At 37.5% G+C, this 12,810-nt stretch overlaps 1 protein-coding gene across 1 annotated transcript in view; it reads left to right on the plus strand.

The window, feature by feature from the left end:
• Positions 1 to 12,810, plus strand: part of Usp34 (ubiquitin specific peptidase 34) — a 204,573-nt gene that overhangs the window by 45,066 nt on the left and 146,697 nt on the right. The window contains 1 exon segment of the mRNA XM_050140825.1: positions 8,124 to 8,544. Coding sequence (XP_049996782.1) covers positions 8,124 to 8,544 — 421 coding nt within the window.

The raw sequence follows: 12,810 nt of genomic DNA on the forward strand, positions 1-12,810 counted from the left end.
GGAAAACATGGTTTTAGACTTGGCATGTCTAAAGTGACTAGCCTATATGTGTGCTTTTGTTATATATCCTTTTGTTGGATACAGGATTTTGGGTGGAAAGTTACTTTCTCTCAAAATTGTGGAGGTAGTGCTTCATTGTATTCCAGGGATCCAGTGTTGTTTTTCTGAAACACTGTCTTTGTAGCTCTAGTTGTCCCAGAGTTGAGCTAAAACTTGGGCTTCTCCTACCTCAGTCTTCTGAGTGTAGAACTATAGGTGTATGTCATGATGACCAGCAGTTTTAGAGCCTGTCCTGGAACTGCTTCTATAGACCTGGCTGGCCTGAAACTCACAGATATCCACTTGCCTCTGCCTCCCGAGTGCTGGGATTAAAGGTGTGAGACACCACTGCCCGGCAGTTTTAGTATGTTTTTTCTTTCTTTCTTTTTTTTTTTTTGGGGGGGTTTTTTTTTCGAGACAGGGTTCCTTGGTAGCTTTGGAGCCTGACCTGGAACTAGCTCTTGTAGACCAGGCTGGTCTTGAACTCACAGAGATCCAGCTGCCTCTGCCTCCCGAGTGCTGGGATTAAAGGCATGTGCCACCACTGCCTGGCAGTTTTAGCAGTTTTTATCCCTTAAGTTTTCCCTATTTAATACCTTGATTTTTCCTCTTATACTTAAAAATTATAAGTGGTGTGTGTTTGGGTATGTCTTCCTAGTCTTAAAGTGGTTATCATAGAACTGACAACAAAAGCTGGAGAGGGTCTGAAGCCTTGGTGGGAGTGTAAACTGGGGCGGCCTTGATGAAATCATTGTGGGTAGTTTCTCAGTAAACTGCAAATAGAACTTGCTTTTTTTTTTTGAGACAGGGTTTCTGCCTGTAGCCAGGGCATGACTGTCCTAAAATTCACTCTGTAGACCAGGCTGGCCTTGAACTCAGAGATCCTTCTACCTCTGCCTCCAGAGTGCTGGGATTAAAGACTTGCTCCACCAGACCTGGCTAAATAGAACTCTTATATGATCCATTTGTAAGGCTCCTGGACATCCACCTGAAAGACTACATCCTATTATAGATACTTGCTTGTCTATGTTTAATGTTACTGTTTTCATAATAGTTGGTAAATATAATAAACTTAGATGTCCATCAATAGAAGAATGAATAATGAAAATGTATATATACATGATGGAATTGTGTTCATCTAAAGAAAAATAGAATTATTTGGGTTTTGGTGGTGGCACAAATGTCTTTAATCCCAGCACTTGAGAGGCAGAGACAAGTATATTTTTGAGTTGAGGCCAGTTAGGACTACACAGAGAAATCCTGTCTCTAAAATCTTAAAAAAAAAAAAAAAGAAAGAAAGAAAAAACCAGAATTATGCCATTTGAAGGAAAGTGTATTAAACTGGGAAATATTACATTAAATGAGGTGACCCAGACTCAGACAAATATCACTTATCTTCTTTCATATGAATCTTAGAAGTTTTTATATATGCATATCTATGTGAGAGGGAGACCAGATACCAGAAACCATTACTTCTAGCAAAATTACTCTAATTAAATCTCAGTAAGTGATATCTAAGCTTGATTTAAGAATCCTAAAAGCTGTTGTTGATTGGATTAGCATATGGCCATGTATGAAAAATCCTAAACTGATTATGCTGTTAGAACTAGTGTTTATCCTGCAGATATATCCCCTCCTCTGATTAGTAATTTCATTTTTGTGCATTCTGTACATTTAAATATTTCTGTTGAGTTTCACCTAAATTTTGATCTTGATGCTTTTTTCAAAACCAAAGACCACCCGGTGATCTTGATGCTTTTTATCTTTAATTAGTTCTCTTTATATGAATTTAAATTTTCAGTTAGTTGAAATAAAAATACTAAAGACCCTTGAGAATTTTTATTTCCTCACTTTCATCTGCCCTTTAAACCTATTACTAGTTTTTGATTGATTGCATGCTGTTCTTTTTCTCCCCAGTATCAGTCTTTGTCTTTCTTTCTGGGGAACTGTTAGACCTTTTGTTATGTATTAAAAATGATAAATGATGTATTTATTTAAAAGGCATTCAACAAGCAGGGCAGTAATGGCACACGCCTTTAATCCTAGCAGAGTTAGGAGGACCTCTGTGAGTTCAAGGCCAACTTGCTGTACAGAGAGAGTTCCAGGACAGCCAGGGCTACACTTGAAAAACCAAATCTATGTACAATTAAAGAGCTTTTTATTTTAAATGGTGATTAGTGTTGAACCCAGGGCCTCATACATACAAAGGCAAATGATTTACTATTCAGCTCCTTGATGAACTTTAAAGGACCCAGTTTTTGTAATCCCTATTTTGGTTTTTATAATATCCACTCTTCTTTCAGTACCTAATATCTGTTAGGTTCTAAGTATTACAAAGTACAGTTAAAAATTTTGCTTTCTTGTGATTGTGTTGGCTAGTGTTTTTTTATTTAATTTTTAAACTAAGCCCTATTTACTTTTTAATTTCTAAACCCATTTAGAGTTTCTCAAAGTGATATTGCACAGAAGTATAATATGTACTCTCACTAAAATAAATAAATGTGAATCATACACTGCAACATTAATGTAGTGCTTGCTAAAAATGCAGTGTTTATTTATATATTTCTCTCTGCTCCCTTCCTTTCCTCTCCCTCACCTTTTACCCTCTTCCATTTAATTTTTAACACCTTTAAATAATATATTTTCATCTAGGAAGAGTTAACCTCAGCTCAGAAATTGCTCCCATTAGATTATAGAGCAATTCTTGAATGGTGATTGATGTGGGATGGCCTAGCCTATGGTGGTAGTGGATCCTGAAGCAGGAATCCTGAAGCAGGAGCAAGCTAATAAGCAGCATTGTTCTATGGTAATCTTTTTTAGCTCCTGTCTTCAAGTTCCTTGGCTTTCCTCAGTGATGTACTGTGGATCAAGAAGTATAAACCAAATGAAATCTTTTTTTTTCTTGAGTCACTTTTGGCCACAGTAACAGATAGCAAACTGGGAAAGAAATTGGTTCCAGACACCTATTGTAGCTATTGTGGTGACATATTGCATGTAGTTTGGGAAGATTGTGGAAGTGTTGGGAACTTTGGGCTGGAAAAGCCATCACTTAAAACTTAATGGCCTGTTCTATGGAGACTTGGACAAGAGTGTTGAGAGAGCAGTGCAGATTATAGAGGCTTGCCTTGTGGAATTTATAGAGAAGCAAAAACTCTGTCAGGGTATTTGTGGTGATTTATTTGAATTAGTAATTGTGGTTTCTGGTTAGCTGCAGCTAAAGAATCAGCTCTGAACAGGAGGAAAACACACTGAAATGAAACCTTTGCTTTGCTGGGACAGTTGATGATTGTTTGATATGGCTTAGAAAGCATCCGTGATTAAGACCAGTATCATAGAGTTGAAATCCTCTGTGGAGTGTTTCCTAGGGGCCAGCACACAGAAGTTGTGGTCCAGAGGAGCCAAGGCTGTTTATCAAGTTGGCAATTGAGCTTGATAATGTTAAGAGTCTTCTACATGGAGCTGATTTTTGACTGTGTGAAAATTGCTTTTTTTTGTTTGGTTTTGTTTTGAGACAGGGTCTCATTACGTAGCCCTGGCTGTCCTAGAACTCACAATGTAGACTAGGCTGGGCTGGGAACTCAGAGCTGTGCCTGCCTCTTGTCTCTTGAGTGCTGATCCCTGAAAACTTCCTTTTAAGGGATCATAGGGAGCTTGGTATTGTGAGAGGTCAGGAAAGAAAGCTGTTTGGTTGTAGTATAGCATCAGCTGTGGTGGAAACCCCAGGATTGAAAGGGTCATGGGGAGAAGTTGAGGATTGGCACTATGGTACAAAGTTGGAACCCTTGAAGAGAACACAGGAGATGTCATTAGTGAAGGTATAACTTTAGCTGCAGTGGAGACCCCAGCATAGCAGAGATTTCGGGACTGTGGCCATTTTCTTTATTAATAAGTGATGTTGGAGGGCGTGGCCCACGGTGGTGGATGGTCTTGGGTTTTATCACAAAGCAAACTGAGCAAGCCATGGAATATGCTAATAAGGAGCTGTTTCCCATGATTTCTGCTTCCAGTTCCTACTTCCAGAATGACTATATGTCTTGTCTTTCCTTAGTGAGGAATTGTAACCCAGAGTTGTAAGATGAAATGAACACTGTCCTTCCCTGATTTGCTTTTGGACACTGTTTATCAAAATAATAGAGAGGAAACTAGAACATTCTGTGTTGTATTTATTCTTGTCTTTTTAAAAAAAAGTATTATTATTATTATTGTTGTTGTTATTATTATTTGCTTTTTTGAGACAGGGTTTCGCTGTAGTTTTAGAGCCTGTCCTGGAACTAGCTCTTGTAGCCCAGGCTGGCCTCGAACCCACAGAGATACGCCTACCTCTACCTCCCAAGTGCTGGGATTAAAGGTGAGCGCTACTACCGCCCAGCAAAAAATTATTATTATTTTAAGTTTTTATTGATTCTTTGTGGATTTCACCCCCCCTTTTTTTTTTCTTTTTTGCTCTTACAAAGATTTATTGTTGGCTGTCCTTTCATGGTTAAGACAAAGGCACAGCAAAATAAGTTGGATATTCTTTGTGGGTGGGCTACCTTAAAATGACGGCAGAGGCAGGCGGATCTCTGTGGGTTCGAGGCCAGCCTGGGCTACAAGAACTAGTTACAGGACAGGCACTAAAACTACACCGAAACCCTGTCAAAAAAACCAAAGGAAAAAAAAAAGATGATTTATACTATATTAAATAAAATGAGGAGCAGGCTTTTCTTGTTTTCAGACAGGGTTTCACAGTGTTGCTTGATTGGCCTAGGCAACCTTTTTGTAGAGCACACTGACCTCAAACTAGGCTTTTTTAGTCTTTACCTGTGATAATTTAACTATCGAGCAGGGAAGTTACTTGATAACCTTTTATTGAATCCTCTTTTTCTGTTCTGCTTCATCCTTGCCTTAGTCTCTTAAGTCCCATGTCTTTCCTCTGTTTTTCCTCTTGCTTTTGAGATAGGGTCTCACGGTGGACCTCTTGTTGGTCTGGAACTCGTAGATCCTGCTGCTTCTTCCTTCATATTTGTAGGATTAAAGGCATGCACTGCTACATACATTAATTCTCATTTCCTTTTTATTTTTCCTTTTTTAAAATTTTATGCTTATTGTCCTTTGCCCACATGAATCTCCTACATACAGTGTCTGCAGAGGCCAGAAGAGGACATTGGATCCTGTGAATTGAAGTTATAGACAGTTGTGACCCACCATGTGGACACTGGACACTGACCCCATGTTCTCTGGAAAAGCAACCAGTGTTTTTAATAGCTAAGCCATCTGTCCAACCCCAATTCCTATTTTCTGACAACTAATTTTGAAAGTAAATTTGTCTTTCCTATTCTAAGTCTGAGTCAGGATCTTTAGGAACTCAGATTCTTGCTTTACTAAGAAAAATGCCTAAGTGTACAGCTTCTCACTTTAAAGATAATTTTCCATTAGTATTATAGGAAGAAGCTGAATTTGGAGTGGTGGTGCATGCCCGTAATCCTCAAATTTTGGAGTCCTTAAGGCAAGAGGATTCTGATCAGCCTGGATCCTGTCAATGTAAAAAATGGCAGGGATGTGGCTCAGCAATTAGAGGACTTTCCCAGTCTGTATGAAGTCCTGGATTTGATCCCAAGTATTGGAGAGGAAAAAAAAGAGAGATAGGAAATAAGAGGTATGCAGACTGTTTTTCAGAAAAACAAAATAAAACAAAACATTATGACTAATTTGTTTTATGTGTGTTTGTGTGTTTCAGCTTTGTGTGTGTGTGTGTGTGTGTGTGTGTGTGTGTGTGTGTAGCTCTATCCTAGAATTTGTGTGGTAGTCCAGGCTAGCCTTAACTCAGAGAGAGATTCTGTCTTTGCCTCCCGATTGCTGGGGTTAGAGGTGGCTGTCACCGCCACCCTGAGTAATTTTTTTATGTTTGTTTTAAGATTAGGTGAGAGCATCTCTTTGTAGTCCTAGCTCACTTTGGAATCACTATGAGTTCAACTCAGAGATCTACCTGCCTCTTCATTATATTTGTTTTTTTTTTTTTCCTCATACAAATTATAATTTGGATTGGGGGGTTGGTGGAGAGATGGCTCAATGATTAAGAGGACTTTTTGCTTTTCTAGAGGAGCCATCTTCAGTTCCTTGTCTGGTGGTTCACAACTGCACATAACTGCAGATCCAGGGGATCTGCCCTCCTTTGGCCTTTGAGGCACATGCACATATAAACACACACACACACACACACACACACACAAAGTGAGTGTTGTGATATACATACATATACCTTTAATCCTAGCATTTGGGTGTCAGAGGCAGGCAGGTCTTTGAGTTTGAGGCCAGCCTGGTCGACGTAGTGAGTTCTAGGCAATCCAGAGTCACATAGTGAGACCTTGTCTTAAAAAAAAAAAAAACCCTTAAAAATACTGGTAATATGGAATTGTATAGCGGCAGAGACCTTTGAAGTGAAAGCCCTTTTATTCCACCATTGTAACAAATTCTTCCAAAAATAGTATTTAATTAATTAGAGACTGGATGACAGTCTGATAGGGATTTTGGAAACTTATAGTTGGTTAATTCTGTGTTGGATTTGTCATTGGATTTGTTATAAGGATTTAGTTAAGGTATTATTATCATCTTGGAGGCTTACAAGGGGCTAGAGGATCGACATTAAGTGTTTGGAGGAGGTCTTAAGTGTTTCCTATATACTTTTTCAATAGGCAGCTTCAGTGTTAACTAGATCATGGTTGTAATATCTTTGGACCTATTCTTAGATGTCCCATCCTCTAATTTCCACCACAGTCTATTCATCAGAGAGTCTCTTTGACACTCGAGGAAAAAAGTTAGGGTTTGCTTCTCAAATGAAAGTATGTCAGTGGTTTTGTGGTCAAGTTTATCATACCTATAAAAATGAAATTATTTTTCTATGTGGTAATACAGGGTGCTGGTGATTTATTTGGATTATGTTGGACACATTTTGCTAATATTCGAAGACATAAATCATGAGTAATAGCTGATTAACTGTCATCAGTCTTTGGATTATGCTAATATAATTTGAACTAGGTGGTACTTGTTCATATTGTTTAGTTACTTAGTAGCAAGATTTTTAATTACCCAAAGTATGGTAGGCATTGTGCTATTAACTGAATTTTTTTAAAGATTTATTTATTTAATATGTATACAGTATTCTCAGTATTTCGCCTGCATGTATGCCTTCATGCCAGAAGAGGGCATCAGATCTCATTACAGATGGTTGTGAGCCACCTTGTGGTTGCTGGGAATTGAACTCAGGACCTTTGAAAGAGCAGGCAGTGCTCCTAACCACTGCGCCATCTCTCCAACCCTTAATTGAATTTAAGAGAACTAGATTAGTATGTTCTTACTTGACACTTCCTGTTTTTTTTTTTTTTTTTTGAGACAGGGGTTTCTCTGTGTTAACAGTCTTAGCTATCCTGGAACTAGGTCTTGTAGACCAGGCTGGCCTCGAACTCTTGGAGATCTGCCTGCCTCTGCCTCCCATGTGCTGGGATTAAAGGCATTTACCACCACCACCCGGCTTATTAATAAAAAATTTTTATTCTTATTTTTTGTTGGTATTTATTTATTTATTTATTTATTTATTTATTTATTTATTGGTTTTCTGAGACAGGTTCTCTATAACCCTGGGCAGTCCTTGAACTTACAGAGATCCACCTGCTTCTCTGCTTCCCAAATGCTAGGATTAAGGTATATATCACCATGCCTGGCCTGTGATTCTTTTTTTTTTGTTGTTGTTGTTGTTTGTTTGTTTGTTTTTGTTTTTGAAGATGGCTTCTCACTAGTTATGGAGCCATGTCATGATGCCTAGCAGTTTTAATGCCTGTCCTGGAACTTGCTCTGTAGACCAGGCTGGCCTCAAACTCAGACATCTGTCTGCCTCTGCCTTTTATGTGCTGGGATTAAAGGCATGCACCACCACCACCGCCTGGCTGGCCTGTGATTCTGTTATAAAAAGGCAGTGTTACTCTAGCAGAAGGGGAAAATTGATGCTTTAAAAAGTATTTCAGTATTTGTTTTGTCTGTGACTTATTAAAATGTATAATTGTTTCTTCTCTAGGAAGCATTTATTTATTGCATTTTATTTTCTTTTGTAGGCAATGTCTGTGCTGCTTCAAGGAATATAAGCATTTGGAGATTTTTAACCAAGTAGTGTGTGCACTTATTAACCTAGTGATTGCCCAAGTTCAAGTGCTCCGGGACCAGCTTTGTAAACATTGTGCTACCATTAACATAGATTCCACGTGGCAAGATGAGAGTAATCAAGCGGAAGAACCACTAAATATAGATAGAGAATGTAATGAAGGAAATGCAGAAAGACAAAAATCAATAGAAAAAAAATCAAACTCTACAAGAATATGTAATCTGACTGAGGAAGAATCTTCAAAGAATTCTGATCCTTTTAGTTTATGGAGTACAGAGGAGAAGGAAAAACTATTACTGTGTGTAGCAAAAATTTTTCAAATCCAGTTTCCCTTATATACTGCTTACAAGCATAATACTCATCCTACTATAGAGGTATGTAAAAATAGGTACTGTGACTCTTTTCTTATGATCAAGTCCACTCCTTATCTGTGAATGACTGAAGCTAGTTATTTTTGATGCTAACCTTTTTGACTAAGCTACCCTGTTGCATTCCTTTCACTGTATAGTCTTGTAGTCTGTAGGCTTTGAGCTTTCTGTGTATCCTTGGGCTGGCCTGGAGATTTAATTCACTTGCCTCAAATTGAGTATTTGAATTACATACAGGTGTGCACAATCATGTCCCAGATTGATGGAAATTTTTCTAAAAATTACTGGTGTTGTCAAAATTGTTTTCTCTAGACCTTTTTAGAACAGTTTGTGTTGAAAATTTGCATATTATTTGTAATTGAACTCATAGAACTTAAATTTTAAGTGATTTAAACATTTTTATAGTCTCTTCATTATGACTTTAAAAAATAATGGCTGGGCGTATACTTCAGTGATAGAGTGCTTGCCTATCATTTGCATGAGGTCTCAAGTTCAGGTCCCAATTCCAAAGTAAATAAAATTTATAGTTGCAGTGGACCCAGGTTCTGTTTCCAACAGCCATTCATTGGTCCACAGTTGTCTACAGCCCTAATTCCAGGGGATCTGATCTGACTGACCTTTTTAGATTCCTACATACATGTGATGGGAAAACATACACTTAATCATACACTTATACATAAGATTTAAAAAAAATAGTTGTGGTAAGAGAACCACATAGAGTTTTTAATTTCAATTTTATAAACAGATGTCAGACTCTAGAATTTTAAATCATCAAACAGGGCTTAGCAAATTATATACATTTTAAAAAGTATTTTTTTGTAAGCCAAACTACTTAATTCTGCATTTGTTATTTTTATAAGCATTTTCAGAAACTTAGTAATATAAGATTTGCGTCTTCTTATCAGTTTGGCTGCTCTTTTTAGGTTCTTCTGTTTTCTTCCATGGCTACAGCTTCTACTCAGGTGGACTAGCTTCCTTACATTTTTGATTTAGGAGTGTTTGAGAGAGGCAAAGGTAGAAGCTGTAAGATTTCCTCTGAAATAGCATAAAATAATTTTTTTACATTTTGGTAATTGATATAATTCATAAGGGCATTCAGCATTCAAAGGGGTTTTGAAAGTCTCTAGGTGGGGAGGAATGGTAGTGTTGTTATTATTATTATGACGATGATGATTATTAATTGGGCTAAGGTTGGCTTAAGACCCTGAACATCTTCCTTCTCTACATCCTGGGTTCTGGAATTACAAGTATAAATTACCATATCTGCTTATGCGATTCTGGGGATCAGACATAGGACTTCGTGCTTACTGGACAAATTACGCTGTCAACTAAGCAGTATCTCTAGTCCTCATTCATATCTTGGACAGTTTGCTTCCCCAAATGTTGAGATGTCCGTCCGTCCGTCCGTCCGTCCGTCCGTCCGTCCATCCATCCATCCATCCATCCATAAAAAGGGTTTTACTTTGTAGCCCTGGTGGTTCTGGAATGTGCTATGTAGACCAAGCTGGTGTCAAAGTCAAAGAGAGCTGTGGCTGGCTGTCCTGGAGCTCCCTCTGTAGACCAAGCTGGCCTTTACTCAGAGATCTACCTGCCTCTGCCTGCCAAATGCTGGATTAAAGGCGTGTGTCACCATAATCAGAATGCTTTATTGTTTTTTTTTTCATGTCTGTCGTTTTTCAGTTTATATCTTTTGTAACCTTCATACTACCAACTTTTCTTCTGAAAAATAACAGTCCTTCATTGGAATATTTCCACCTTGTATTGAGTAAAGAAAGCCCATGAAATTATTATTATCCCTGTTAGAAATATTCATAAGAACATTTTGAGATAGATTGTGCTTTCTTCTATAATTTAGTGTGTTGTTTCTGTGTAGAAACTTACTAAAGAATATTATGAGATACATTAAAGATACCAAAAAGTGTCAGGGTTTTTTTGTTTGTTTGTTTTTAAAAACAAATTACTAAAAGTGTGATTTTTCAGGGACTAGAGAGATGACTCAGTAGTTAAGAGCAGTGGCTGCTCTTCCAGAGGATTCAGGTTGGATTCCTAGCACCCATGTGGAAGCTCACAACTGTTTGTTCCAGGGGATCCTTCTAGGGAATCTATACTCTATTCTCACCTACAGAGGTATTGTTTGTACACGGCGCACAGATTTATATGTAGGCAAAATACCTATATACATGTATAAAATTAATCTGATTTTTCCTGAACATTCATTTGTTTTCATGCTTCAAATTGTTATTGAAAGATACTAGAAATATTTTCATTAGGAACCATGTGAACTTTATTCAGAAATTAATTTTATCCAATTAATAATTTTTTTGGTGGGCAGAACCTCAGTTAGCTTGCCTGGAGCTTGCATTGTAGATAAGACTGGCCTGGAAGTTACAGATCCACTTAGTTCTTCTTCAACACCCTGTTAGTTAAAAATTGCTTAATGAAATGGATGTGGTAGCTCATGCCTTTAATACCAGTTCTCAGGAGAGACTGAGGTAGGAGAATCATCATAGTTGGAGGCCAGTTTGGGCCAACCATAGTAAATTCTAGAACAGTTTGACCTTCTGAGTCAAACTTGACCTTGGCTCAAAACATACAAAACCAGAAAAAGCATTCTTTGTAAGAGTACAACGAGTCTGCATCTGTTATTTTGTCCTTTATTTTTTTCTTCCCAAGATTTATTACATATACAATGTTCTGCCTACAGGCCAGAAGATGGCACTCCAGATCTCATTACAGATGATTGTGAGCCACCATATGGTTGCTAGGAATTGAACTCAGACCTCTGGAAGAGCAGCCAGTGCTCTTAACTGCAGAGCCACCTCTCCAGGCTTTGTTCTTAAAATAAATTTAATCATTAGTTATCTTTGTTTTCTTCTTGGATTCTAAAAATGATAACCTGTAAATGTTATAGTTACTGCATATACTTTTTATTTTTGGAGTAAAAAACCTTATTTTTTACAAGACAATTTTGTGTGGTTACACAGTTGAAATTAACGGTATCATGAAATGCTTGAGGTAAAATTATTTTACTGAAATTTTATTAAAATTTTGATTTAAAAACTAAAATTTTTTATAAACTTCAAAATTTTTTTCTGAAAAACTATAAGAAGAGTTTTCTTACTGAATTAACTATTAATTGTAGTTTTCAGAAGGTCCTAGATGACAGTCTTTTTTGTGGGGTTTTGTGGAATTCTGTGGAGTTGGGACAGGGTTTTTCTGTATAATAGCTCTGACTATCCTGGAACTCACTTATCGACTTGGCTGGCTCCTGCCTCTAAAGGCTAGAATGGTGTATGCCATCATTCCCGGCCCTAGATTGCAAGCTTCATATAGTCTATATATAGTATATATACTAGAGTTAGACTATATATTTATACATATGAGTTTGTTTTATAGTGTTTAATGAGCAGTGCAGTGACACTTAATTTCTAGTTTATCCTTTTGTTGTTTACTGAGACAAGGCTTCACCCTGTAGCATACATTAGCTTTCAACTCACAGTCCTGACGCCTTCACCTGTTAAGTGCTGCGTTTGCAGGTGTGTACCACCAGGCCCTGCTTTCTTTTCTTTGAATCATAGGTCATCTTGTCTTACCTTTTATTCTTGTGCCACCCTTTCCTGATTAAGCCTTTTACTTGAATTTTTATTTTTAAGAGATGTAACTTGATAAAGTCTTTTATAAAGAAAAGGTTAAAGAGTCATGTTATTATTTTAATAGCAATGACTAGAGACCTAGTCAGTGCCCTTATTAGATAGAGGACAGATTTACTTGGCTTATAGACATTAAAAGATTTGGCAAGATTTCTTTCTTTCTTTATTTCTTTTTACTTTTTTTAAATTGATATTTATGAGCTCTACATTTTTCTCTGCTCCCCTCCCTGCCATTCCTTCTCCCTTTCAGCCCTCCCCCAAAGTCCCCATGCTCCCAATTTACTCAGGAGATCTTGTCTTTTTCTACTTTCTACTTCCCATGTAGATTAGATCTATGTAAGTCTCTCTTGGTGCCCGCATTGTTGTCTAAGTTCTCTGGGATTGTGATTTGTAGGCTGGCTTTCTCTGCTTTATGTTTAAAAACCACCTATGAGTGAGTACATGTGATAATTGTCTGCGTTACCTCACTCAAAATAATGTTTTCTAGCTCCATCCATTTTCCTGTAAAATTCAAGCTGTCGATATTTTTTCCTGCTGTGTAGTACTCCATTGTGTAAATGTATCACCTTTTTTTTTTCTTCTTTTTTTTCTTTTCCGAGACAGGGTTTCTCTGTGGTTTTGG

This window comes from Alexandromys fortis, unplaced genomic scaffold, assembly GCF_014885135.2.
Source record: "Alexandromys fortis isolate MF-2015 unplaced genomic scaffold, M_Fortis_MF-2015_v1.1 scaffold_7, whole genome shotgun sequence".
Lineage (NCBI taxonomy): Eukaryota > Metazoa > Chordata > Mammalia > Rodentia > Cricetidae > Alexandromys > Alexandromys fortis.